The sequence below is a fragment of the Varanus komodoensis genome, unplaced genomic scaffold (assembly GCF_004798865.1).
Source record: "Varanus komodoensis strain SLA01 unplaced genomic scaffold, ASM479886v1 scaffold43, whole genome shotgun sequence".
NCBI lineage: Eukaryota > Metazoa > Chordata > Lepidosauria > Squamata > Varanidae > Varanus > Varanus komodoensis.
The window spans coordinates 966,318-989,449 of record NW_025335985.1 but is presented as its reverse complement, the minus strand read 5'-3'; the positions used below and the strand labels follow the sequence as shown (position 1 = coordinate 989,449).

Below are 23,132 nucleotides of genomic sequence, written 5' to 3'. Positions count from 1 at the left end.
GTTGATACTGACGACGTTTTTTTCCTTCATTTAGTTATAATTTATTCTTTAGAGAGCGAACGTCCGGTCTGTCAAAGACTGGAAAATGGCGGACACTCTGCTCCATATATACTGCTAGGGGGGGAGGGGAGCGGAGTTTTCCCGCCAAACCGTTAGCTATCAATCTTCCGGTCAAAGGCACTGCGCAGGCGCAGTACCCATATGTGTGACTGCACAGATGGCCACTCGAAGAACATCAGGTACAGGTAAGCAACCTGCTTTTCCTTCAAGCCTGCTGATACTGCACTCCTGTGTACAGATGGTGCTGTACTTGTTATGCAATTATCCGCACTCATATCTGGACTTCAGAAGCAGGAGCTCTATAGTTAAGCAGCAAGTTTTGCTCCTATCCATTTCTGTCCAGATAAAACTTATCCTGCTGTTTTATGTAGCTGTGGCACCTGAGGTCACTGAGGGATCAACGACTGTCTTTAGGCACTTGTGTTCCTCTGAAAGTCAACGGGAAGCATTTCAGCTTTGTGCCGTCACTGCACCATCTTCCACTGGGTTGACTGAGCAGCCACGAGAAGTCTCTGCCGAGATCCTCTTGTAATCCGTGTGGAAGCTGACAACAAATGTACAGGCCGTTGCGCAGGAGAGTCCGGCCATTACCAGGGTGGAAGCTACGATAGGAAGAGGAAGATGCTTCATCAGTACTTCATTTCTAAATATGTGGTATGGATGCTGGTCTTAAAAACAGATTAAATTAGCTGGGTCAACTGACAGTGCTGTCTTAAATCTACTTACCTGGGACAGAGTCCTAAGACATGATAAGCCTGATTTCTGAGAGGTCACGTGTAGGGCTCCACTACTGAGTAACTGAACTACAGACAAGTGAGCCAAACTTGTTTACCAGTTTAATTAAGCTGAAGATTACATTTTAAACAGATAGGATCTACAACTAAAACCAGCCATTACAGAAATCAGGAAAGATTTAACCAAAGGGGTGGGATAGAAAACTAATGAATGAATGAATGAATGAGCAGCTGGACAGAACAAGGCAAGAGGGTGTATCAAAGACCAGATTATTATCTTGCAGCTTCAAATTGCCAAATAGTATGAAACAAAAGCTCAATATCTTTCCTTCTCCTCCCATTTCTATACTGCCCATAGCTGAAGCTCTCTGGGCAGTTCATAACATTTAAGTCACCCATCCAGATTTCGACCGGGCCTGACCCTGCACAGCTTCCAGGATTACACAGGCTCAGGCATGTCAGGCTAAATGGAATACAAACACTATTCTCCTGCAATGTAACGCTGGGACACCAGCGTGGATTTGGGCCTCAGCACCCAAAGATCTTCAGAGCAATATTCATACATCTGTAACACTGATTCCATCTCAACAGATAACCTACAAAGAAGCCACCCCAGCAACCCACCCCACACGCAACACCAAGCTACGGCTACAGCTCAAGCGCTGAAAATGGGCACTGCCACAAGAAGCCCTGGGGAAAATTCCTCCATGGGGGCTTTTCGTTCCACAGTGAACAGTCGCTTCATTCAATACTGCTACATTTGGCTCAGCTCTTGGCTTTTTCCCTACGTCGAATCTTGGGAAGAACTGTGGTCCTGAGAACAGCCTTGCTATGGATAGACTGCCAGCTTTCACTTGCAGCTGCTGCCCGACGCCCTTCCTAAGCAGCCCCAGGAAGCTGCCGTGAAAACGTTGAGGCAGTCTCCCTCCACCTAACACACGTGAGGTGAGGAAGGAGAGCTTGCCACCACTCCTGAGCCTCCAAGTCATCTTCTGCCTCCCTGGATTCTTTGCTCGCTCTTGCTCTCTTTCTTTCTTCTCCACCGCCAAGGTACAGTTGGTGGCAAACAGCGTCTTTGCAAGCAAATAGGAGCCAGAGGTGATTCTTCTCCTTTTTGAAGGAAACTGACTCAGGCTCTGAACCTTAAGAAAAGAGTGAATAACCAACCTTATATGAAGTTTGGCCCTGAGCCTTGTGAACACCTACGGCATTTCTTCCCAGCGAGGGGCCTTGTGCCTTTTTCAGAGAGCCTCCCCACCAGGCAATGGAGCAGAGAAGCTGCCTAGAACCTCAAAGCCCAGCCAAGTATCGCTCTGTATTACTGGAGAAAGCACTTACTTGTCCAGTCTAGCGCTCCGCCGCTGGCTACAGTGCAAGTTGAGAATGGGGCCTCTTCCTTCTTCACAGCCAGGCTTTGGAACAAGAACATGTACAGCATTCCTAGCAGCTGGCTGTTCAAGACAAAACGGACCATTATTCAGTTTACCCTTGTTATCTCGTGCTTACTGACACCCCAACTCTAAGCCTGACGATTTTGCAGTGGGATATTTGCACTTGATGGTGGCTTGTGTTCCTAGAATAGATATTTTATCTTTGCTTTCCCTGGATTCCTATCATGTCCCAGTGGAATCTGTACTGGCCCAGATGAGCATCTTCTGCCTGCTCAGTCAAGTAGGAATCTGCCAGTGAACTGGGTCTGGTCCCAGAACACTTGCTTATTTCTCCTTCCTTGACTTGAAGCTTTCCTCTGCTTCACATCTTGTGCTTGGCAGAGGTGGCGCTGAACATGTGCTAACATACCCCAAGCGAAAAAATTGGTGTGGAACCCAGGTCAGAATTCTCTTTCCCCACAAGAAGCCAGAGAAACTCCTCACCTGGCTTCTGAGCTAGGAAGTTAAGGAAGAAAGCTGGAAGGAAGGCAACCAGTGAACCTCTGGGATTAATTTGGAAGGGAGGAAGGGGAGAGAGACCCTTTCTGGAGATCTATGACTGCTTTTGAAAAGCAGGCTTTCCCCCTGTAGCACCCAGGGGAACACAGTGCATGGCTGTGTGGATGCTCTCACTCCGACTGCCGGTGCCTCACTGCTGAAAGATCTGGGAAAGTTAATCTTCACCCCAGCCTCTATAGTGCATTTTAGGCAACTAAATTGGCCACGGGATTGGAGACGGGGCAGCCTGGCCCTATCCATTGAGAATTCGGCATCCCATGAAGACGAAACATCCCTTGCTCTCTCGAAAGTTGACTTAGTCTGTTTTCTGAGACTTGCATCACTTGAATAAGTGCTTGCTTTGCAGCCCTGTCCGTGCACTTTAATTTCAACATGGGGAAAGCCCTGCACTGGGAAGGAGGGAGGGAGGATTAGACCTGAGCCAAGCAAGACAGAGAAGAGAAAGCCCTTCTATCCTGGGAAACACTTAATTGCACATCCTTCACAGCATCCAGCACCATTATCCCCTCTCTGCACAGAGTCCCTTCCACGGGATGCCTTTTTAAGCGTGCCAGGAAGCAATTGCTTAGCTCCAGCCTGGAAGCAGCTAATATCAAAGAAAATCAGATAAGCAGCCTATGTGGCTCTTGAAAGCTGGGCAAGCCCGCCTCCTTGCTGGAGAGAGTGCGCCTCTTACGGCGGTGGAGGGCTGAACTTTATTTCAGGCAAGCTGCTAAGGGCTGCACTCCAGGGCTGGATGGGGCCAAAATACACAAATGGGGCCAAATTATAAACAGGAAGGCATTTGCCTGTGGGAGCGTAAAGCTCTCACTGCCTATTGCCAAGCTGTAGGAGAGGCATTTCGACCTTTCAGAAATGGCACAAAGCCTGGAAACGACTAAAGGACGGGCGGCTGGAGGAAAGAGGGTGTAGCTATCTGGGGAAGCCTGAAAGAAACCCCCGGAGGACCAGATCTGGGGTTAACCCTGTTGCCCATGACACATTGTTGCGCAGAAGAGAAAATTCAGCATCGTCCCATTTCTGCTTCAATGGGTGAAGGAATCTGTCTCATTTCTGCTACTTACCTCATCACGAAAATAAGTCCTGATGAGGTTCCTTCCCCCACTGGGTAAGAGCACTCGACGGCTAGTTCCATTGCGACAGGATAGAGAGCAAATCCAAATAACCCGAAGAGGGCGCTGAAGGTGGCCACGGCATAGGTCTGGTTTCTGTAGTGAGACATCTGCAGGAGGAAAGGCTATGCTGAAGGTGGGATACTGATGCATCTGTCTCCCCTTGTTTGTAGCACGACCCTCCTGCTCCACACAACAAAGTTAAGGCAATCCCGTTCATGGGTTCTAGAAGGACAAAGCTTTCCAGCTCAGGATAAGGAGCAGACTTGTACCTAGGGTGGAGAGCCCCTTTGCGAAGCCTCCCAGCTGTCCACTACCTCAGTCAAGCGGGGCCCGGAATGTTGCCCTCCCTAACTACCCTGCATGCCTTGCTGAGATCATTCTTCCGGCTTCTAGCTTACTGGGGCATGCTGAAGGATGAGCTGCTACTCTTCTGACTCTTTTGATCCTCAGAAGTCTTGGACCTCAGAAATCCTGGATCTACTTGGAATGGGTTGATTTCAGCCACCATTTTATGTTGCCTCAGAGGCACACTGCCTGCTTTCTTTGTGGTTTCCAAGCTGAGGAACCCTAGAAATTCATTGGAAACAGGTCTTCCACAAAGGGGAGCTTTCCTCGCACTGTCAGAAGTCTCCTGCAGAAAGATATTGGGCATATTTGAAGGCACACTTGAGTCATGGGGCATGACAGTAAGGCCTAGCCCTATGATCTTTGCATTCAGAATGTTCCCAAATTTTCCGCAATATGCAATGTAGGGCTTCTGTGGCAGGTGTATTGGGTTGTCTTGGCAAACCAATTGATCTGGAAAGGGAATTCTGAGGTAGAAAGTTAAAGAAAAACCCCAAAACTAATTTTCGGTTTGCTTGGCATTGTGCTGAATAAAGCAACAGCTATTTCAGTTTTGATAACCAGTGGAAAGGATTACTAGAATATTGAGGAATGGCCACCTAGAATATGTATTGTTAATCAGCCCCCTCTTGGATGCACCCCTAATATGGCGAGGGGGTTTGAGAGGGTCAGAGGGGCTGAAGGCAATTATCCCCTAGGAGAACAGACTCTCTCATCAGGCTGGGTTCTCTGCAAGGCCCCCCAAGGTGGGATGGTGAAAGCAGAGACACCAGACTAAGGTGCACCCACCCTCTTCAGGAGTAATGTCACATCGGCAGAAGTGGATGGGTAACTCCAATGGTCATATGGCAAAGAAACTTCTGAAGGGACTGGGAAGTAGCAGTAGCTGAAAGTGACACTGGCAGGATTTTTCAAAAACAACAGCAATGTGCGGAAAGAGGCAGTGGTCAGCTACTTCTGAAAGAGGATCAGGACTGCAGCTGAGCAGTGAGAAAACAAAAATGACTAAAGAAGAATGACAGAACTTAATTGTTCATAATGAAGGAATTGACATTGGGAAAGAGTTTGCATATCTTGGCTCATTCATCAATTCAAATGGAGACTACAGCCAAGAAATTAGAGGCAGACTGACACTTGGAAGGGCAGCAATGGAGGAACTAGAAAAGATAATCAAGAGTAAGGCTGTTTCACTGGAGATGAAGGCGAAGAGAATCCACACTATTGTATTTCCAGTCACGATGGGTGCAAAAGCTGGAAGAAAAAAGCTGGAAGAACACTGATGTGTTTAAAACATGGTGATGGAAAAAAGCTTTGCAAACACTCTGGACTGACTGAAAGACAATCAAGTCGTGGTCTCTGTGCATCACACATATGGGAGCTATGCCTGTGCAATGCCTGCATTCGGGAAAATTCTCTCAGCTACTAACATTTTTGGCGGGAACTCCACATCCCTCCCCCTTGTATAAATAGGCGGAGTCCCCACCCTATTGCCAGTCTGCTTTCAACCGCCGTTCGCTGTCCTCAGGTTCTCTCAGTCTACTTTCGATTTCCCTCACAAATTCCTCATTGTGTATCTTTCTTAAATTCCAAATCTTCCTAAACCTCCTACCTTATTGACTTATATCCCCCTCTACCTTAATCCCTTTACCCCCTACCCACCCCCAACCAACCTTTATTTCCCTCTCAAAGAAAATAAAATAAGCGGACAAGTGCATCAACTGCCAAGCCTTCATGAAACAGGCACGTGGAAATTTGTAAGACTCCGGAGAAGGACAGTCAGGCTAGGGAAGGTTGAAGGCCGAAGAGGAAAAGCAGGAAGAGACCAACAGTGAGATGGATCAATTCCATAAAGAAAGTCACAGGTTTGAGTTAACAAAAGCTAAGCAGGACTAGGACAGGCCATTTTGAAGGGCATTCCTAGGATAACATAAGTTAGAGACAACTTGTTGGCACATAACAACAATTGTCGATCAGACAAAAGACTTTTCAAAAGCAAAGTCTAGAAGAACAGAAGATTTTAAAGACAGATGGTACAGTGTACTTTTGAGTCTGGTCATATGAAAGAGGACTATCTTGGAGTTATGTCAACATGATGTAAGGAGCTCTTTCTATATGTAGGATTTAAAAATGAAACAGCATGACTGCAGTGACTACATTAGAGTGAAACTAGGTCAGAGTTTGCCCCAACAGGCAATTCAAGCTGTTTGGAGATTGTCCACCGAATGAACAGTATATAAAAGCTAAAAGAATAAAAGCTAATGAAATGAATAATCAAGTGCAAGGGGGTCAGTCCAGTATGGGATCAGGCACAATGGGACAATTCTGAGTAGACATCTCCAGGACTACGTTGTTTGAGGCACTATTTAGTCTTAACTACTTACCACTGCAAATGCAGTACTAGCCAGTGCAGTTAGACAAAAGCAGATCTTGGTAACTTCTGTAAATTTCTTTGTCCTGTCAACATACAGGCCAAGGAAGAAGGCACCAATTAATCCGAACACTGTGAAGAAAGCACCACACATGCCTGCAAAAGACTGTAAAACATGATGGATTCAGAGGTTGCGTTGCACAAACCAAAGAACAAGAGGTGGCACATTCTTCAGATCAGAATGTATCACTAGAAAGCAATCGGGGTATTTCCCCTGGTTGTTCAGGAACATTCTCCTGCTTAAGGTGCCGAATGCCAAAACCCAGCCAGTGGCAGGCCCCCAAGCCAGAAACTTTACCTTGGACTCCCTTGAGAAAAGGCACCCCGAGACCCACCACATCCACTGCTCCCCACAAGACTTCAGGTGGCATCTTCTTCGCTTTGTATCGGGCATGTTCTCAGTCTCCCCGCTCACCTACGAGCCCTGCCCCTTCCCCAGAGGACAAAGTCCTGCAAGAAGTGTGCCGTGACTTACATCTGAATACCCGTTCACACAGAGGATCTGTTCCAGCAGAGCGCTGTAGCATGTGACTAGCGCTATCCCACTCCCAAGGCTGGCGGCCAGGATGAGGTAGGCCTTGTTCCGCAGCAGCTGAGCATGGAAAAGAAGGAGGACTGGTCAGGAAGCAGCACTGCTTTTCCAGCAAGTGAGTCCATGCGACCATTTGGAGCCATCAGTCTTTTTGTTTGAAGCAGGAATGGCGGCTAATTCAAGCGAGGGTGTGTCGAACAAGCCAGGATTATGAAGCATCACTTGCTACACCTTGACTCTCAGGGTTGTTGTGAAAATAGGAAGGCTCCACACGGGCCACCGCAACCTCACTGGGAGCAATGGAAAGGTTAAAAGGTGGTGCACCAGTGTGATTTGGGGGACTGTTGCAGCTGCAGTGTCCTCCACGCTGGCACCATCCAGATGTTTTGAACTTCAGCTCCTATCAGCCCCAGACAGGATGGCCACTGGCCAGGAATGCTGGAAATAGGAGCCCAGAACCCCTGGGGGGCACCAGGCTGAGGAAGCATGCTTTCTTGTAATTTTGTCTTTTGAAGCTACACCTTCCTTTGGTGCAACAACCAAGTTGCCCACGAAAGGGATTTTTCTCTCCATCATGCAAAACTAGTGAATCCAAAAAAAATGGAGAAAACTGATGAAGTCACTGGTCACCAAGAGGGAGCTTTTTGGTCTGTGTGACATTTCCATGGTCCCACTGTGCTACCTCTCCTTTGGAAGCAGCCGATGAGGACTTGCAGGTGCAAAAGAGGCATGGCAGAATGAATCCTGCCAGCCTGAGCATACACTCCCCTCCCCTGCCGTGCTGTCCAAACGTGCTTCCGTGTGCAGCTGCGAGCCATCAGAAGGACTGGTTTGTGTCCAAATGCCAGCACAAGGCAGGATTTGCCTCTGGCTCCTCCCCACTGCAACCTCCTCCATTCCCAGAAAAGGCTGTCCTATAGGGCAGGGACCTCAGGGAAAAGCTAAAGTGGGAGGGGGAACCGAGGAATATCAGGAGGATGGAAGTCGCCGACTAGCCAGAGGTGTTTGCAAGCAGGTACACAAGTCAACGGACTGTTCAAAAGTCCACTGCAACCCAAGGGGGCTGCTACAGGCATCCCAGGGAGTAATTCTCATGTTCCTTGTGCCTATTCACCTTGTTAGTTCTGATATCTGAGCATGCCCTTTTCCTTCTTGGGAGCTTTGAGAAAAAAGACTGGAGAGCAGGTTTGCTCCAGAGGTGCCTTTTTAACAGCCTGGATGTGTCACTTGATACATCTACAAGAATCTTGTAGAACTTGGCCCTAATTCAATGGCATGTGTGCCCAGCAGTCTGGTTCACACATGCAAAAGCCAGTTGTGTCTATCAACCACTTGGCAGGAGCGTGCGCGTGTGTGTGTGTGTGTCAGAGGGGGAGATGCAGATGGAAGCACCATTTAGCTCCAACTTTGATGTCCTTCCTGAACTGCTCAATGGTGTCACCAAGTGTCTGCAAGGGCCCCACGATGTCTTAGACCCCAGTTGGCAACTGTGCATCAGCTGGGATATGTACACAGATGGCCACTTCTAACACGCAGCATACCAAGTTCAGAGGTCCCTGGTTTTGGGGGGTCAGTGCTCACATCTGGGATTTGCAGAGGGTGTCTTGAATGCCCTCCAAGAATGGCTGCCACAGTAGACATGAGCAGTCAGAAAATCCACATTTACCGGAAGGCAAACTGGTCATTAACTTGTCCAAGAACCCTCCAGGTGAAGGTTTGAGTTCCAAAATGCAAAGCCGCTCTTCCAAAATCATATAAAGCCGGCACTGCAGGGCAGGCCTTTGCTCTCTACTGTATCAGTCTCCCAGTTAAGAAGATGGCTCTAGAAAAATGGTAAGAAACAACTAAAAATCAGGAGGAGCAGAGAGTCTGGCAAGCAGCAGGAGGGTTGTCCAAGGGCACCACCTTGGAGGCCCAGGGCTAGACTGGAGGCTTACATTTTGGAGGAGCCGTAGGAGAGGAGGAGCAGACCCCATAATGTGTATGCAGCAGAGGAGAGAATTAATTCCTGGCATCTCCTCATCAAGGTTCTTGACTAAGAGGCAGGGCAGGGCTGTTCAAGAGGCAACACTGAGCCAGATGGACCAGCCACCTGATCTGGCATAACCTTGGTAAGCTCAGTTCCCCAGTTCACTATGTTGCCTCACTTGCCACGTACCATCTTCAGGCCTCCGGAGAATGACAGAGAATCAGACTGAAAGGCGCTGGCTGACGGAGGTGTCGGAGGAACCTTCTGATGAACGCCAAAGGTTGCCAAGACACAAGCAAATGCAGCAGGGCCTGCGTACACACCAAGCTGGAAAACACAACCCCAGCCAAGGATTTTTAAAGGAACGAAAAGGGGTTGGCTCTTGTGCCAAGGATACGGAAGTGGTGGGGAATTCTAAATTGATGATTTTCACTTACCAGTAATGGAATATCTTTGTCTTCCTGCACAATTGCAGGTGACAGGAGATTAGCTATGAGGAGTCCCAGTGGATTGGCTAAGTAAGAAGAGAAAAAGGTGACTTGGAGGTGGATGTTTTCTCAAGCAACCGAAGCACAAGGCCAGACCTTTTATTTGACCTCTTAAACACTGGCCATGCTGGCTGGGTATGATGGGGACTGTAGTCCAGTGAAATTCAAGAGATGTGATCATTAGGTTAAAGCGTAGTTGTATGTAAAATAAGTGTGAGGACCATTCACACAGCAGGGTGGCAACAGTCCTGATATGGACCATGAACGCTGGTAGTGTGATGACTACGAGGGACAAGAATTGTGATTGTGTTAGCAAATCCTGCTGTTTGTCATCTAAATGTGAATGCAAGCAGGAGCAGAAGTTCTCCAAATTTTTTGCAAATTCCCCATGTTGGAAATTTTCATGTTGGAAAAAAGTGTGTGTGTGTGGTTTTAATGGAAAATGCACACCTTATTCTGCGGGGGGGGGTGTTCACTTTTGAGCACACCACTTTCTTTAAAATGTGCATTTTTCCCATTTGAAATGTATACTCTTCCTGTTTTAACAAAAGGAAGAGTATGATTGAATGCAAGAAATGAGGTGAAGCAAGCCACAAGTTTGTTTTCTGGGACTCTTGGTGAGCATGAAAATCACTTATTCCTCTGTCCTTATATGGTAACCCAGAATTTTAATTTAAGCCTCAAAAATGTTTTGCTAAGTATTAATTCAGAGCTTCTTGTGTCTCCTTCACTCTGGAACCAATCATCTTTGAGTAAGATCTACATTCCCCTTTGGGACTGGGTCCTCATTATGCCTAGTACAAAGAGTTGCAGAAAAAATTAAATCATTTACTATTATGAACAGATTACTTGTAGTGTTATTAAATATGGATTAATGACACTGTTGGTGGTCCTATCACAACATTTTCTAAGGAAGAAAATACACTGAGCAATTTGAGATATGATGAGTTTACTGTGATTCCAACACATTGAATCTCTCTCTCTCGGACTCCATTAAAAACTGAGTCTTAGTATTAAATGTATTAATTGTGTAATTACTTCAATTAACAACTAGGCTGACAACAGCAAAAGCTTTAAGAACTAAAGTGGTCACTGCTTAGTAAGATTTTGGCCAAGATAAAATAGCTTACTAATGGCCATCCCACAGAATTAAAGTTCTTTATCAGGTATTAGAACCAGTTGGCTGACACTGAACAAATCTCAACATGATTTCACTTCCAACGCTGCTAGAATCGCTGGGCTCTGAAGCTCAGTTACTGCCCTGGTCCACAGCCCACATCAGGACATTCAGAGGTTGCCACTGTGCCAGGACAACAGGGGCGCAACTGATAAGTGGGCACAACAAACATTCATCAGGTGATCCCAAGATCTGGGCAATGGCCGTGAGCGATGCCTTTCGGTAAGATGAGCAGCAGAGGGAAGTTGTTTTACAGTGGCAACCATGCCACAAAAAAACCACAACCGCATCAGTGACCCATGTGCTTGTGCACAGAAGGCTGATGTAGGCCTCTTGAGATCATCTGTAGAGGACCTTCAGACCAGGGATGGTGGCGGCAGCCATGCAGGGCAGTCTTGTTCCAGCCCCTTCCATTCTTAAGAGTCTCTTAAGGGCACAACACTTCCGGCCCAGGGACCACATGCAGCTGCCCAGGCTCCCAGTCAGGCCCTCCAGGATGACCACATGCCCTTCCCCACATCACCGGCAGGTTGCTGCTTCCCCTCCATTGTCTATTGTTTGGGTAGTTTCCTGGCTTTTGCATGATTTCCTCCCTGTTCTGAATGGTTGAAACGCTTCTCCTAAGACTTTGTTCCTCGCAGGAAGAGCTTTCAGATCAAAGATCCCGGGAGCTTTGGCACTTTGGCCTCACCCTTGTTCTCCTTGGCCTTGCCCATCCCTGGAGTGCTGCCCAAGAGCTTCTCTGGCACTAATTCTGGCCCCTGGGCTGAACAAGGCTCAGCACCACTACTCTAGTGCATTAACATTTAATATTCACTCTATAAATGCTAAGTATAACACCACAGATAAAAAGAGCCAGTGTGGCTTAGTGGTTAGATTCCTGGGCTGGTCCTCAGGGGGTATAACAAGTCTCTACTCAGCCACAAAGTTCACTGGGTGACTTTGGGCCAGTAGCTTCTTCTCAGGCTAACCTACCTCACAGGGCTGTTGTTGTGAGGATAAGATTAAGAGGAGGAGAACCTTGTAGGCCACCTTGGATTCCTTGCAAAAGGAAGAAAAGCAGGATATAAATGCCATGCAATCATAATAGTTAGCAATCATAATGTGCTTGAAATCATCCAGAAGCAGTGCATGCACCTTACCTGAGTTTTTTTTTCTTAAAGCATCCCTGCCAAGGAGGAAAGCACGGTTATTATTGCCAGCAGAAGATGGAAGCAGAAAGCATTGTTAGAGGCAAAGCCGGAGGTGTCATGGTCAGCTGCTCAGCCTCTAAGCTGCTCTTGCAACCCCACAGCTCCAGAGCAACCAAGGGAGGCTCACCAGCACCCAGGTACTTACACATTGAGCCGATCATGTTGGCTGTGGCCCTCTGGTGATCGGGGAACCACAGGGCTGCTAGTTTGGTGGGTGAAAAGATGATGAGTGGCTGGGCCATGGCGCAAAGGCACTGCCCCAGGAGGAGGTAGGCAAAGTTCAGAGATCCCAGGCTCAGGAAGTCGAGAACGCTGAAAATGCGGATGATGCTTCCTGTCATGTTCAGCCAGGCACAGAGGAGCACCTGCAAGAGAAGGAACTGAAAGGGTCACCAGATGACACACGCAGTACTAAAACCGTCCTGCTGCTCGGATACGCTCTCAGATCCGACGTCAAGGGCCTCCTCATTTGGAAGGTGGTGGCCCTCTCGGTGTTCCTTTAATATGTTCATCAAACCAATTTGTTAGTAGGTAACTATAAGACTGGGAGGATGTGAAGCAAACAGCAGGACAGAGTGGCTACGAAGTGAATCCATAAGCTCTTCCGGCTTATATGCCCTCCAACATAAACTCGCTGGTTGACCTTAAGCAAGTGAGTTGCCAGGCATCCGAATGCCACTCCCAGCACATGGCATGGAGGTACGATGGTGAAAAGGGCTGTGTCCAAATGTTGATGCACCGAGTGCCCACCCCTGACTCAGCAGGTGACGTGAGCTGGGTGCACCATCCCTCTTATAGGCGCTGAATGTTGGTGCAGAGGGAGGGGTGTGAAACCCTTGCTCACTTGCAAATTTGCAATGGGGGATGACTTTAATACTGAACAGCTTTGGAGGCCAATAGCCAGAATGGTGCCGAATGTATGGAAAGGGCTTTGCACTCTTGAGGAGTCCCATATAAATGCCAGTTCATCTCTGAACAAAAACGAGGGAGAGTTAAGCATGTAGAATGCAGATCTTGCCATGTAGAGCTGCGCAGGTTTGAGGGATTCCCCACAGCCAGTCGATCTGGAGATGCAACTGGCTCGGGCTTCCAACTTGCTTCACATTCAAGCTAACCACAAGTTGGGCCTGTCCTTGATTATGCAATCGGTTTCCCTGTGTTCACTGCAAGCACATGACCCTGAGATGAGCATCAAGGCTCATGTGCCCACCGATAAGAGCAGGTAAGCGGGCAGGGACTTCACAGTGGTGGACCCACAGTTCTGAAATTATTGAATTAATTAGGCTTCACCCCTTCACTGCAGGCCTTTCCATAAAATACCTTAGGACACACAATTGTCTCACTTTTCTGTACTGAAATCCTGTGGTTTCATTTAGATCTACCATTTCTTTTTGTTTCAATGTATACATTATATCTAGGCATTTTCCCTGTTGTGCACCCCCATCCTGTGATGGCATGGCCCTAAACAGCAGCCTGGAAAGACATTCAACAATAACAAAATAATTACACACATCTGTTTCATGGAACAATGACATCCACAGCCGAGGATTCTCCCCCAGCATTTGGGACATTCGTGGCAAAGAGCAGGCACCAAGTCATGATCTGGCACAACACTTGTGCACTGCAGAGGATTCTGGGGTGCGCTCTAGGATGCACACTCAGGGCCGAACTATACCTTGAGAGTTGGATGCTCGAACAGCCTTCAATGAGAGGAAGGGCTTTGCTCACCAAGTGTTCCTCTGCTCAGTCTTGCCACCCCAACACGGCTCACCTCATTCAGCGGAGTGTCCTAGTCTTTTGTGTGGCTTTTTAGGAGGCTGGAGGGGCTGCCATGTGGAGGAGGTGGCATCCACTTCGGCCAGCCCGGTTAAGCCAGCTCCAGTGTGGGATTGCATCTGTATATCTTTAGGCAGCATGGGAGCTCGGATCCAGATTGGGGCTGTGACTGCTGAATCCTTTCCACTCCCCACTTTGTACACACCATGGTCCCAGTGAAAATCAGCCCAGCCATAGCTGATTTTTACCCCAGAAGAGAAGCTGGTGTCTGGGCTGCTGGCCGCTTCCCTCCTGCAGCAAATGACTGTGGAGTCAGAGTGGCAGCTTTCCAGCAGGAAAAGGGTGTGGAAGAAAGGGCTCCAAGCCTGTCTTAGGCTTCCGAGTCAGACTAGAGGCCTCCATTCCTGCTACCTTTCCGAAAAGGAAAGAAGTACAAATACATGCATTTAACATGGAGGTACTGAGCCCCTTTCGGTCCAAATTCAGTTTTTGAGAAGCTTTCAGGGGATGTATTTTAGCAGTGGGTTGGGCTGGGGGCAAGGGATGGGGGGCTAAAATACCAAAAAAGTACCACCATATTCTCACTTTAAGCTCTTACTACCAATACCTAAGCCTTCGGAGAGAGACTTCACCTTTCAGAACAGGTTAAAGTTCTCTGGGGCGCACTATGAGAAGACCACCCTAGGAATAAACAAGATCACATCCATCTCCATTTCAACTTACAGCACATTTGAGCCCAACAGTGTCCAGAATCCATACTGCAAGGAACCCAACTGGAACCGATATCACAAGGTACACAATGGAGAGCCAGTTGACCATGTCCATTGTGGTGTGGAATCGCTTGGCTGTTTGATCGGCCACAGGAGCGAATGTCAACCATAGCTGCAGATGGAGGAGAAAAGAGGCATTTTTGTAATGTAACGGAGGAAAACATTAATGTAGCAAGTTTGCTACTGTGCATTACATATACCACCCTACTGTTATCCATGTACCTGGGAGTAAGCACTGCTGAACTCAATGGGTGCTACTTTTAAGTAGCTCTATACAGGATTGTGCAGTCAGTCTTGAAAATGCTTGTCTCCCAATGAATGCAGGAACCAGCTAGGCGAGGTTACTTTACCAAAACAGATTATTTCTGTTCCACTTAGAAATATAGATTATTGAAATGCATGTTCATGGACAGGAGGATTAGTAAGGATACTTGTGCACTTCATAAAGCTGGCCTAAGAAGTTGGGCACAGCAAGACATTCTTTAAAATAAGCTTTGAGAGTCTCTCTCTTTGGGATGATGTCTTTTTAAAAAAAATACCGAAGCTGATCAGAGCCCACTCCCTGTGAACAAACGGTAAGTCAGACTGTGGGTTTTGGGCAATTTAATGCAAACAGGAATTAGGATTTTGCTGGGGCCCTCTAAGCAGACCCCAGGTGCAATGAGGGGTTTGGTGTGTGTGCACACACAACCTGCTTTCAGATTTTTCTAGTTATCGGGGTGCATGCCAGGCATCATGTGAATTAAACCACTTGTTTGAAAAAATGAAGTTGCTCTTAGAAGGAATTAATTTGTATTAAAACTATTTATGAATCCTTGTGGGCAGAAAAGATCTGTCACCGTGAGATCCTTCCGGTTGCATCTCCTGGGTAGGGAAGTTTTACTGCCATGCACAAGTCAGGGGATAGAGACAAGCATAAAAAAGGTTGCAAAACTTGCATCTAGGCATATCTTTCTATGAGTCGCAAAACCACTCTAGCATTTAAAGGGGGAATCTTCTTCTGGAAGAAAAGAGATGATGACATTCTTGTTCCTTCCTTCCTTCCTTCCTTCCTTCCTTCCTTCCTTCCTTCCTTGCACTGGTGCTGCTGGGAGATACCATCACAGGTGTCTGGCAGGACCAACAGTGCCTACAGGGAATTCAAAAGTTTCTGAACACACAAGAGACTTGTTGACATGCGTTTGTGTAAACCAGCCCTGAACGATCAGATTTCCAACTTCCACAATGTTTTCTTTTTAATGCTGCTGGTTCACATGTTCATGTAAGAGTCCACATGGCCACCGGTCAACAGTCATCCAGATATTTCTCATCCGTTTCCCCCACACGGAATCAGGGCCTGTTTTCAACACCAAGGATTTTTGGAGCACAGATCGGCTGCACTGCATCAAACCAAGAAGGGCTTCTTTAGCTCACTAGAACTTAATTGCTTTTCTGTGCCACAGTGAAAACAAAGGAGAGGTCAAGTGTGGCAAGCTGGTTAATTGCCTAATTAAGCAGTTAATCCATATGCAAAGCAGTCCAGAGCACAAGACCATTTTCTTTTTTACCAGAGTCTATATAAGTGTAGTGGAAGCTATCTAATTAGACAGATAAACTTAATAACTGGATTAAGTAGGTGGTAGAGACTGGGCACTCGCCAAGTTGTTGCTCTGCTATTCCTCTGGGAAAACACAAAAGGCTATCTGGAAAAACCCAGAATGTGCTTGTGAAATGCACGGACCGCCATTCATTGCTGTTTGCCATGTTAAGGACTTGTTCTTATGTTACTAAAACGGCACTTGATGCTGCTTCCCCGCTGCAACCCATCATGAACTGAAGATCAAACCACTGGTATCATTACACATGATTATCTTGGCAGAGAATCTAACCAAGTTCAAGGCTGCCAGAAGCCCACAGCAGCAGATAATTTTTATGTTAAAATAGTATAACTGTGACCGCTTGGGATGCCCGTTTGGGATGCCCAGCGGACGGCCGCGCCTCCGCTTTCCCTCGGACCCCCCCCCCCCCCGCCGGACAGCCAGAATTTCGCGACGCCTGCGACGTGCTCGCGCTGGGCTAGCCCGGGCAATCCGGGGCCGCTGCGCGGCGGATCCGAGCCCAGGAGGAACCTCCCGAGGATCGGGGCTCGGGGCGGCGGGGAGAAAGAGTCACTGAACGACGTACCATCGCGTTGGAAGAGCTGACCAGGCAGACGACGGCGAGCAGGAACCAGCGCCGCTTGTACACTTTAAAGGGACTCGGAGATGTCAAGTCCGGCGCCGGGGCGATTTTTGCCAGAGGATTCTCTTGGTCGCCGTTGTTGGCGCAGCCGCTGGAGAGCTCCCCGTCCATTGCTTCTCTTGACGTCAGGATCCTGGGAAGCCTCTTGGAAACTTTATTTTGCCCGCTCCCCACACACCTCCCTGCCGCGGTGAGCGCGCAATCTCGACTTGCTTTTCAGTCGGCACTCGATCTCTGTGCATGCGTAAAAAGCACCTCCAACCGCCAACGTCCCACATGCGGCCGGTCCTCCCTGCTTCACTCGGGCGGCGAGGATTGAAAGGACACGCACAGACCGCCCCATCAGGCTGGCAGGTCGTGAAAAGCCGGTTCCCGCCTCGGCTTCCCTACGCGGTCGAGGCGGCGGCTCCTTCGCGTGGCCAGCAACGCCAGCAGTTCCTTATTTCGAGACACTCCCAGAGTTTCTCCCTGCCGGGACGCTGCTGGGTCCTACTGCTTCCTGGGTTGAGCCTCCGCTGGCCAGCCCGCCTATCTGCGGTTGGCTCGGCCTGTGGTTCGAGCGGCCAGCCCAGCACGTGAGCGCCGCGAGGAGACGCGCCCTTGGCCTGTGGCCGAGCCCTGGCTCCGGGGGCCTGGAGCCCCGCGCCACCGCCCTGCCGTCCGCAGGCACTGAAGTCAAGGTACGGGAGCCCACTGGATCGGATCCCCCGTTAGCCGGCTTTCGAGCCACGCGTCGTACGACCTGCGCCCCCTGCTGCATGCCCTTGAGCCTTGCTGCCCGAGTTTGTCTTTCTGGGATCGAATAACCGTCCTCTCCCCTGTTCAAAACCCGCTCTCACAATTTAGGGTGCCCTTAGGAGACGGGGTCCTTCAAACACCAGCTTGAGAGCACATGCAAATTAGCATGGGCAGATCTGCGCATTTTTTGGGTCAGTGGGCCCGAGCCCCTGATGGTTTTGTCACCTAGTGTGGCCCCTGCTCCCAAGGGGAAGAGGAGGGTGCATTCAAGACAGGGATTTGGGAGAAAAGACTCAGCAGAATGTGTGGCAAGGCCCCCAAACATAGTAGGACCAAAGCACTTCACCATCTAACCAGCTTGGCCATGGAGCCAACTGGGTGACTTTGGGCCAGTCACAGACTCTCAGCCCAACCTACTTCACAGGGTGGTTGTTGTGGGGATAAGATGGAGGAGGAGAATGATGTAAGCTGCCTTGAGCCCTTTTGTAGGAAACAGGCAGGATATAAATTGAAAAATAAAAAATAAATAAGGCAAGGCATGCTGGATCAGACCAAAGGTCCAGCTAGTCCAGTGGGCTCCAGTGTACGCATGGTGGCAAATCAGCTGGCACGAATTTACCCAAGCAGGATGCGAGCAAGATCTCCGTTAGCCCAAGCCCTTTCTAGCATGCCCTAGTAAGTCTACTCAATCCGGAGCCTCTTGTTATAACATAACTGTATTTAATTTCCAGCCCTGGCAGGACTGCTGTGCCCTTGGGATTACTATAACAACCCGCATTCTTGCACATCCATTCTGTGACCTGGATGACCACAGGGGTTTAAAGCAGTATGTCGCAGCAGGTTTTGTGAATCGGTAGCAATGCAAGACAAATGTGTTGGTGGAGGCCGCTTACACTGCAAAACAAGTGAAGGCCTGAAGAAGTGTGGGGGCAGGATTCTCTCCTAAGGCAATACAGCAAATCCACTTATACCCATCCCTCATTTCTCAAGGAGACCTGAACCTCTGCCTGCATTTTGCTCTGCTGAGACAGATGCCTCCACTTCCTTGGAAAGCATATCTGCAGCCATCTTCCAACATGAGTAATATGAGATGGCTTTAATTTCCAGGTCCTGGAAAGCAGGGCCGGCTCTGCTGTGAGGCAGAATGAAGCAGCCTCCCCAGACAGAGGGACCTGAGAGTGGGGAGAGTGAGCAAGCAGCAGCAAAGGTTGAGAGGGCCGCAGGGCCTGGCATGCACCCCCTAAACTAGCCTGCTTCCCTCCAGGTGGTGGAAGACTCTGTCAGGTCACCAGTGTTGGATTCAGCTGCCCGCAGAGGCAGTTTAGGGGCAGCCCGCTAGGGCTGGAGCCCCAGATTTTTTGTTTGGAGCTCCAGATCCATGGAAAGCCATCTGCCCCACCAGGGGCACCTGCTGAAATAAAGAGATGAAGCTCCTAGTATTCATCTGATGATGAGCTGGCTTTTTGCAGCCATTTTGCCTCTTGCTGGTTCAATTTAATACTTTCTGCCTGAGTCCACCTCTGTCCAGACACACACACACACACCCTATATCCTCTTCTCCCTTGTCCATGCATCCCTTTTTAAAAATAGGGTAGTTCTTAGGAGATCTTTAAAGACACACACACACACACACACACACACACACACACACACACACAGAGAGAGAGAGAGAGAGAGAGAGAGAGAGAGAGAGAGAGAGAGAGACTAAAAAATATATAAAAAAGTACGTGTGTGAATGTATGCCCCCCCCCCCCCGTGGTTCTGAGGCTCAGATCTTTTGGTATGTAGCGCCACCCTGGGCTGCCAGTTCGGTTGACATCAGTACTTGCAGGATTGAAGGCATTACCACCTTGTCCTTTGACCCTGGAAACGGGCTGGCCCTGAAGGGGAGAGCTTTGAAAGCCGGCTTTGCTCACATGCCTGATGACTCAGTTTCAAACACACCCTGTGCTGAACAGACATCTGTGATCTGTGCTGGCAGCTGCAGAGCGTCAGTGCATGCTGCTGGTGGTGATTTTCCCTTGCTCTTTTTCTTCCTCTCCTTGAGCATTTTTCTCACTGTGGTGGTCTGAGGCCAAATCTGCCCTTCAGGAATTCCTGCATGATCCCACTTGATGCATTTTGATCTAATGTGACTCATGTAATAACATACCAAATGAGCAAAACTGTTTACCCTCCCCCAGTGTGCATCCTTGCAAAAAGCTGCGCATTTCTTTAGCGCGTGTGAAAGTGTTTGGAGTGCTTGAGGTACATTAGCAGCCTTAGAAGGTAGGCCAGTCTTATGGTCCTCACCTTGCAGGAGCGGAGAAGATTGCGTGTCCCCTGAGGCTACTTAGTGAATTAGTGAAATGAGATGGGACTTCCTGGCCAACAGCTTGTGCTCTTAACCATAATGCTGCATCGGCATTTACTTGCTTCTCTACGTTTGCAAAGTCTAAAAAGGCCTTGTCCTGTCTTTCCTTTCATCTTAATTGTCTCTGTAAGTGTATAGGTAGGGCCATTCATTTACAGTGGAAATGTCAGCTCTGGCAGGCAAGTTTCAGGGATAGCAGACCAGGGCACTGGGCTAGAGGTGGGGTGAAAACTAAGTCTTTGTGCAAGCCGAGGTCACATACAGGTAGGCATGGAAGGACCAGTGGCAGAAAGAGGATCAGAAACAGATGAGAGTCAAACACAGGCAAGGCATTGCAGGACCGGAGGCAGATGCAAAGTCAGGGACATAAGGAATGGGAAGCCTTTTGTATGAGTTTCCTTCACCCTCAGCGGATCTGCCTGAATGGGCTGAGGGTAATCCTACAACCACGTACACATCTGGAGCTGACTTTGCAAATATGGGCAGCCCCAGATTACGAACGAGTCCCTTTCCTGAGAAAATGGAAATTCATCTTTAAGTTGAATTTATATGCGTGTTGAATCATGTATAGTTGACCCTCCACATTCACGGGGGCTAGAGGCACAGGACTCCCAGGAAAGGAGAAAAATCACGAATATCGCCACCTCCTCCCACCCAGACTCACCAGTGATGCCTCTTTGCAACAAAGGAAGAGGGATTTCCCTCTCCGGATGGGCAGAGCAGGAAGGCATGCTTTAAAGCAGGGGTCTCAAACTCAACTTACCTGGGGGCCGCTGGAAGTAGAGGCTGGGTGAGGCTGGGCCGCATCAAGTATTCCACCACCGCGGCGGTGGTGGGCCGCTCATCCGGATGCCAGCCCGGGCACCGCCGGCACTTTGAAGGCCGCAGGGCCCCTCCCTCGTGCCCCGCCTGTCCCGGCAATTGGCCCGCGGGCCGCGAGTTTGAGACCCCTGCTTTAAAGGTTTCTCTCTCTACTGTTTCATTTCTCTCTCTATGGTGATACTTTGGAGGCCTCCCTCTCTCCCCCTTCACTTCCTCTCTCTCTGTGGTTATGATGATTTTCCATGGTAACTTTTTAAAATTAATAGGCTTTATGGCAGTTTGTTCATAAGTACAGGCTGTTTGTGACTTGGACTGCCTGTACCGGCATGGTAGAGCAGGCTGCCTTCTCAGTCAGACCACCTGGCGGAGCTGCAGCACTTTGCAGGCCCTGCAGATCTTCACCAGACACTACCTTGCGTGGACTGTTGGTCCACCGGCTAACTCAGTACTGTCTATACTAATGGGGTGAGCAAAGCGCTCAGGGGAGGAGGTGGAGTAGTGTACCAAGTAAGAAGAGTCCCTTTGTAATCTCCAATCTGTGTTTGGAGGTAGCAAGAGTTTTAGCTGCTGCTTCCATTCCAAGCTCCTCGTAGACTCCAGGTCAGGGAGCTGGACTTGGGGAGGGGACTGGGAAGGCTGCCTTTGCCAGGATTCTTTGGGGGCATCACGACAGGTGAACTATCACAGGTGACATTTTCAAATGCATGCCTGATTTGACATACAGTAGGTAGGCCTCTCACACCCGCTCATAGTACTGGTACAAAGGGAAGACAGTGTTTGTGGTGTTGAAAGCATGGCTCGCCTAGGTCAGGTCAAGTGCAATTGGATTGTCGGTCAAGAGCCAGTGATAGAAGATGAGTGTAGCACAGGGATGAATTAAAGTGGCTTAGCCAAGAAAATGGAGAAGTGTTCCACTTGAGGAATTTGGAGCTGCTTATTTCACAGCCTTATGAAATATACCCTCTCAGCGGTATTATTCCCTCTCCCTCAACTTCTTCACATGCTATTTACCTGCCTTAAGGCAAGCATGGTTGGCAGAAAGTTTCCTTCCTTCTTTCCTGGAAGATACATCCCTGGGGGTGGCAGCTGATCTCCCCCACCCCCACCCAACCCCAAAGTCTTCTCCTTTCAGATCAGAAACATTGCAGGTTTTAGGTACCTGCAAATTCACACCATCTAGAACACTGGAACTCAAGTATATTTTGTTTATATCCCAGACAGAGACAGAGAGAGAGGACAACTTCAAAAAGAATAGGCAGCTTATGAAGGGATAAAAGATAAAAATGGCATTGGAGTGGTTGTCTAAATGCAAAGGCTATTAAAGTAGGAACCAAACCAAGCTCTATTTTAAATGTCAAACTGCCATGTTCCCACCACCCCAGTTCTTCCTCTAGGAGAGGTGAAGTGTCCCAGGTCTGCATCTTGAAAGCACTAGCTCCAGACTAGAGTTCTGATCCAAATCTGGGACCCTGCACCTACTTTAGAGTACAAATGGGGAGCAGGGCTCAGCTGGTAGACATACATGCAATGTTGATTTGGCTCTGAACAACAAGTGACATCATGACTCTGTGTGAACTGGCAAAATAGAGCCAGTGTGGTGTAGTGGTTAAGAGCATGGGTCTGGGACCCAGGTGATCTGAGTTCTAGTCCATGTCCAGCCATGGAGCCAAATGGGTGACTCTGGGCCAGTCACAGCCTCTCAGTCCAACCTACCTCATAGGGTTGTTGTTGTGGGGAAAGATTGAGAGCAGCACGAGTAGACTGATGTAAGCCTCCTTGAGTCCTTTAAAAAAGGAAATGGCAGGATACTATCGCAAGTAAATAAATGGATTGGTCCCATCAACTTCTAGAGACTGAATGTTATTAAATGGTAATTTTAGTACTAGCCAATGTCCCCAAAGTTCCTAAAGCTGGGTGCCCTAGGGAATACATCCCTTGAAATCAGCCTTCTCTTAATAGATATTCTAAAGGATCTCTATCCTTGGTTCCACATAAGAGCACAATATTAAGGAATAGAATTTTATCATTCCAAAGGGATATTTGAGCCATTAAGGGAAGGGAAGAGTAATTGTTTCGCAAGGGATGTTCATTTGCATCTGACAAGCAGCTTAAGAGAGTGATTCCTAGACCAAAGGACACTTGATATTACTTAAAAACACACATTTCCTAGGCTTTTCCACAGAGAATTCTGTGGTTCCACCAGTCTCCCTTGAGGGAAGCAGATTAGCTTCATAGCAGACTCCTGATATTTAAACTAGATGAAGAAAGGGCTTTCCTGTCACAAGCTGTGGGTCTGTTTCGTCTTTCACCTCTGCCACAAACTCACAGCAGTTTTAGGCAGCCATGTTTTTCCGAATCTTTCCTCCATATCCTTCCTCACAGGGTCATTATAGGCTGTTTGAGAGGATGCATGGGATGTCCTTTAGGCAACCTATAGATACTTTGCACACTGAAGATCAAACA

The 23,132-nt window shown here is 48.5% G+C and overlaps 1 protein-coding gene across 1 annotated transcript; it reads right to left on the bottom strand.

Annotated features, from left to right (window-relative positions):
• Window positions 1–291: 291 nt before the first annotated feature.
• Window positions 292–16,995, bottom strand: SLC49A3 (solute carrier family 49 member 3). The gene is made up of 10 exons (XM_044443994.1): window positions 16,700–16,995; window positions 14,490–14,648; window positions 12,136–12,355; window positions 9,570–9,646; window positions 9,322–9,459; window positions 7,107–7,223; window positions 6,585–6,737; window positions 3,808–3,965; window positions 2,133–2,245; window positions 292–662 (listed from the first exon to the last, which is right to left on the bottom strand). The coding sequence occupies exons 1-10, from the start codon at window positions 16,865–16,867 to the stop codon at window positions 511–513; spliced, it is 1,455 nt and encodes a 484-aa protein (XP_044299929.1). The 5' UTR covers window positions 16,868–16,995; the 3' UTR covers window positions 292–510.
• Between the last annotated feature and the right edge of the window lie 6,137 nt (window positions 16,996–23,132).

What these genes read in the sequence shown, in the direction of transcription:
- SLC49A3 (XM_044443994.1), bottom strand. Translation starts at nt 16,867, where the DNA reads ATGGACGGGGAGCTCTCCAGCGGCTGCGCCAACAACGGCGACCAAGAG. An exon ending in CTGTTGGGCTCAAATGTGCT is followed by an intron (nt 12,356 to 14,489) that starts GTAAGTTGAAAT and finishes CTTCTCTTGCAG; the next exon opens with GTGCTCCTCTGTGCCTGGCT. An exon ending in CGGAGCGCTAGACTGGACAA is followed by an intron (nt 663 to 2,132) that starts GTAAGTGCTTTC and finishes TTCCTATCGTAG; the next exon opens with CTTCCACCCTGGTAATGGCC.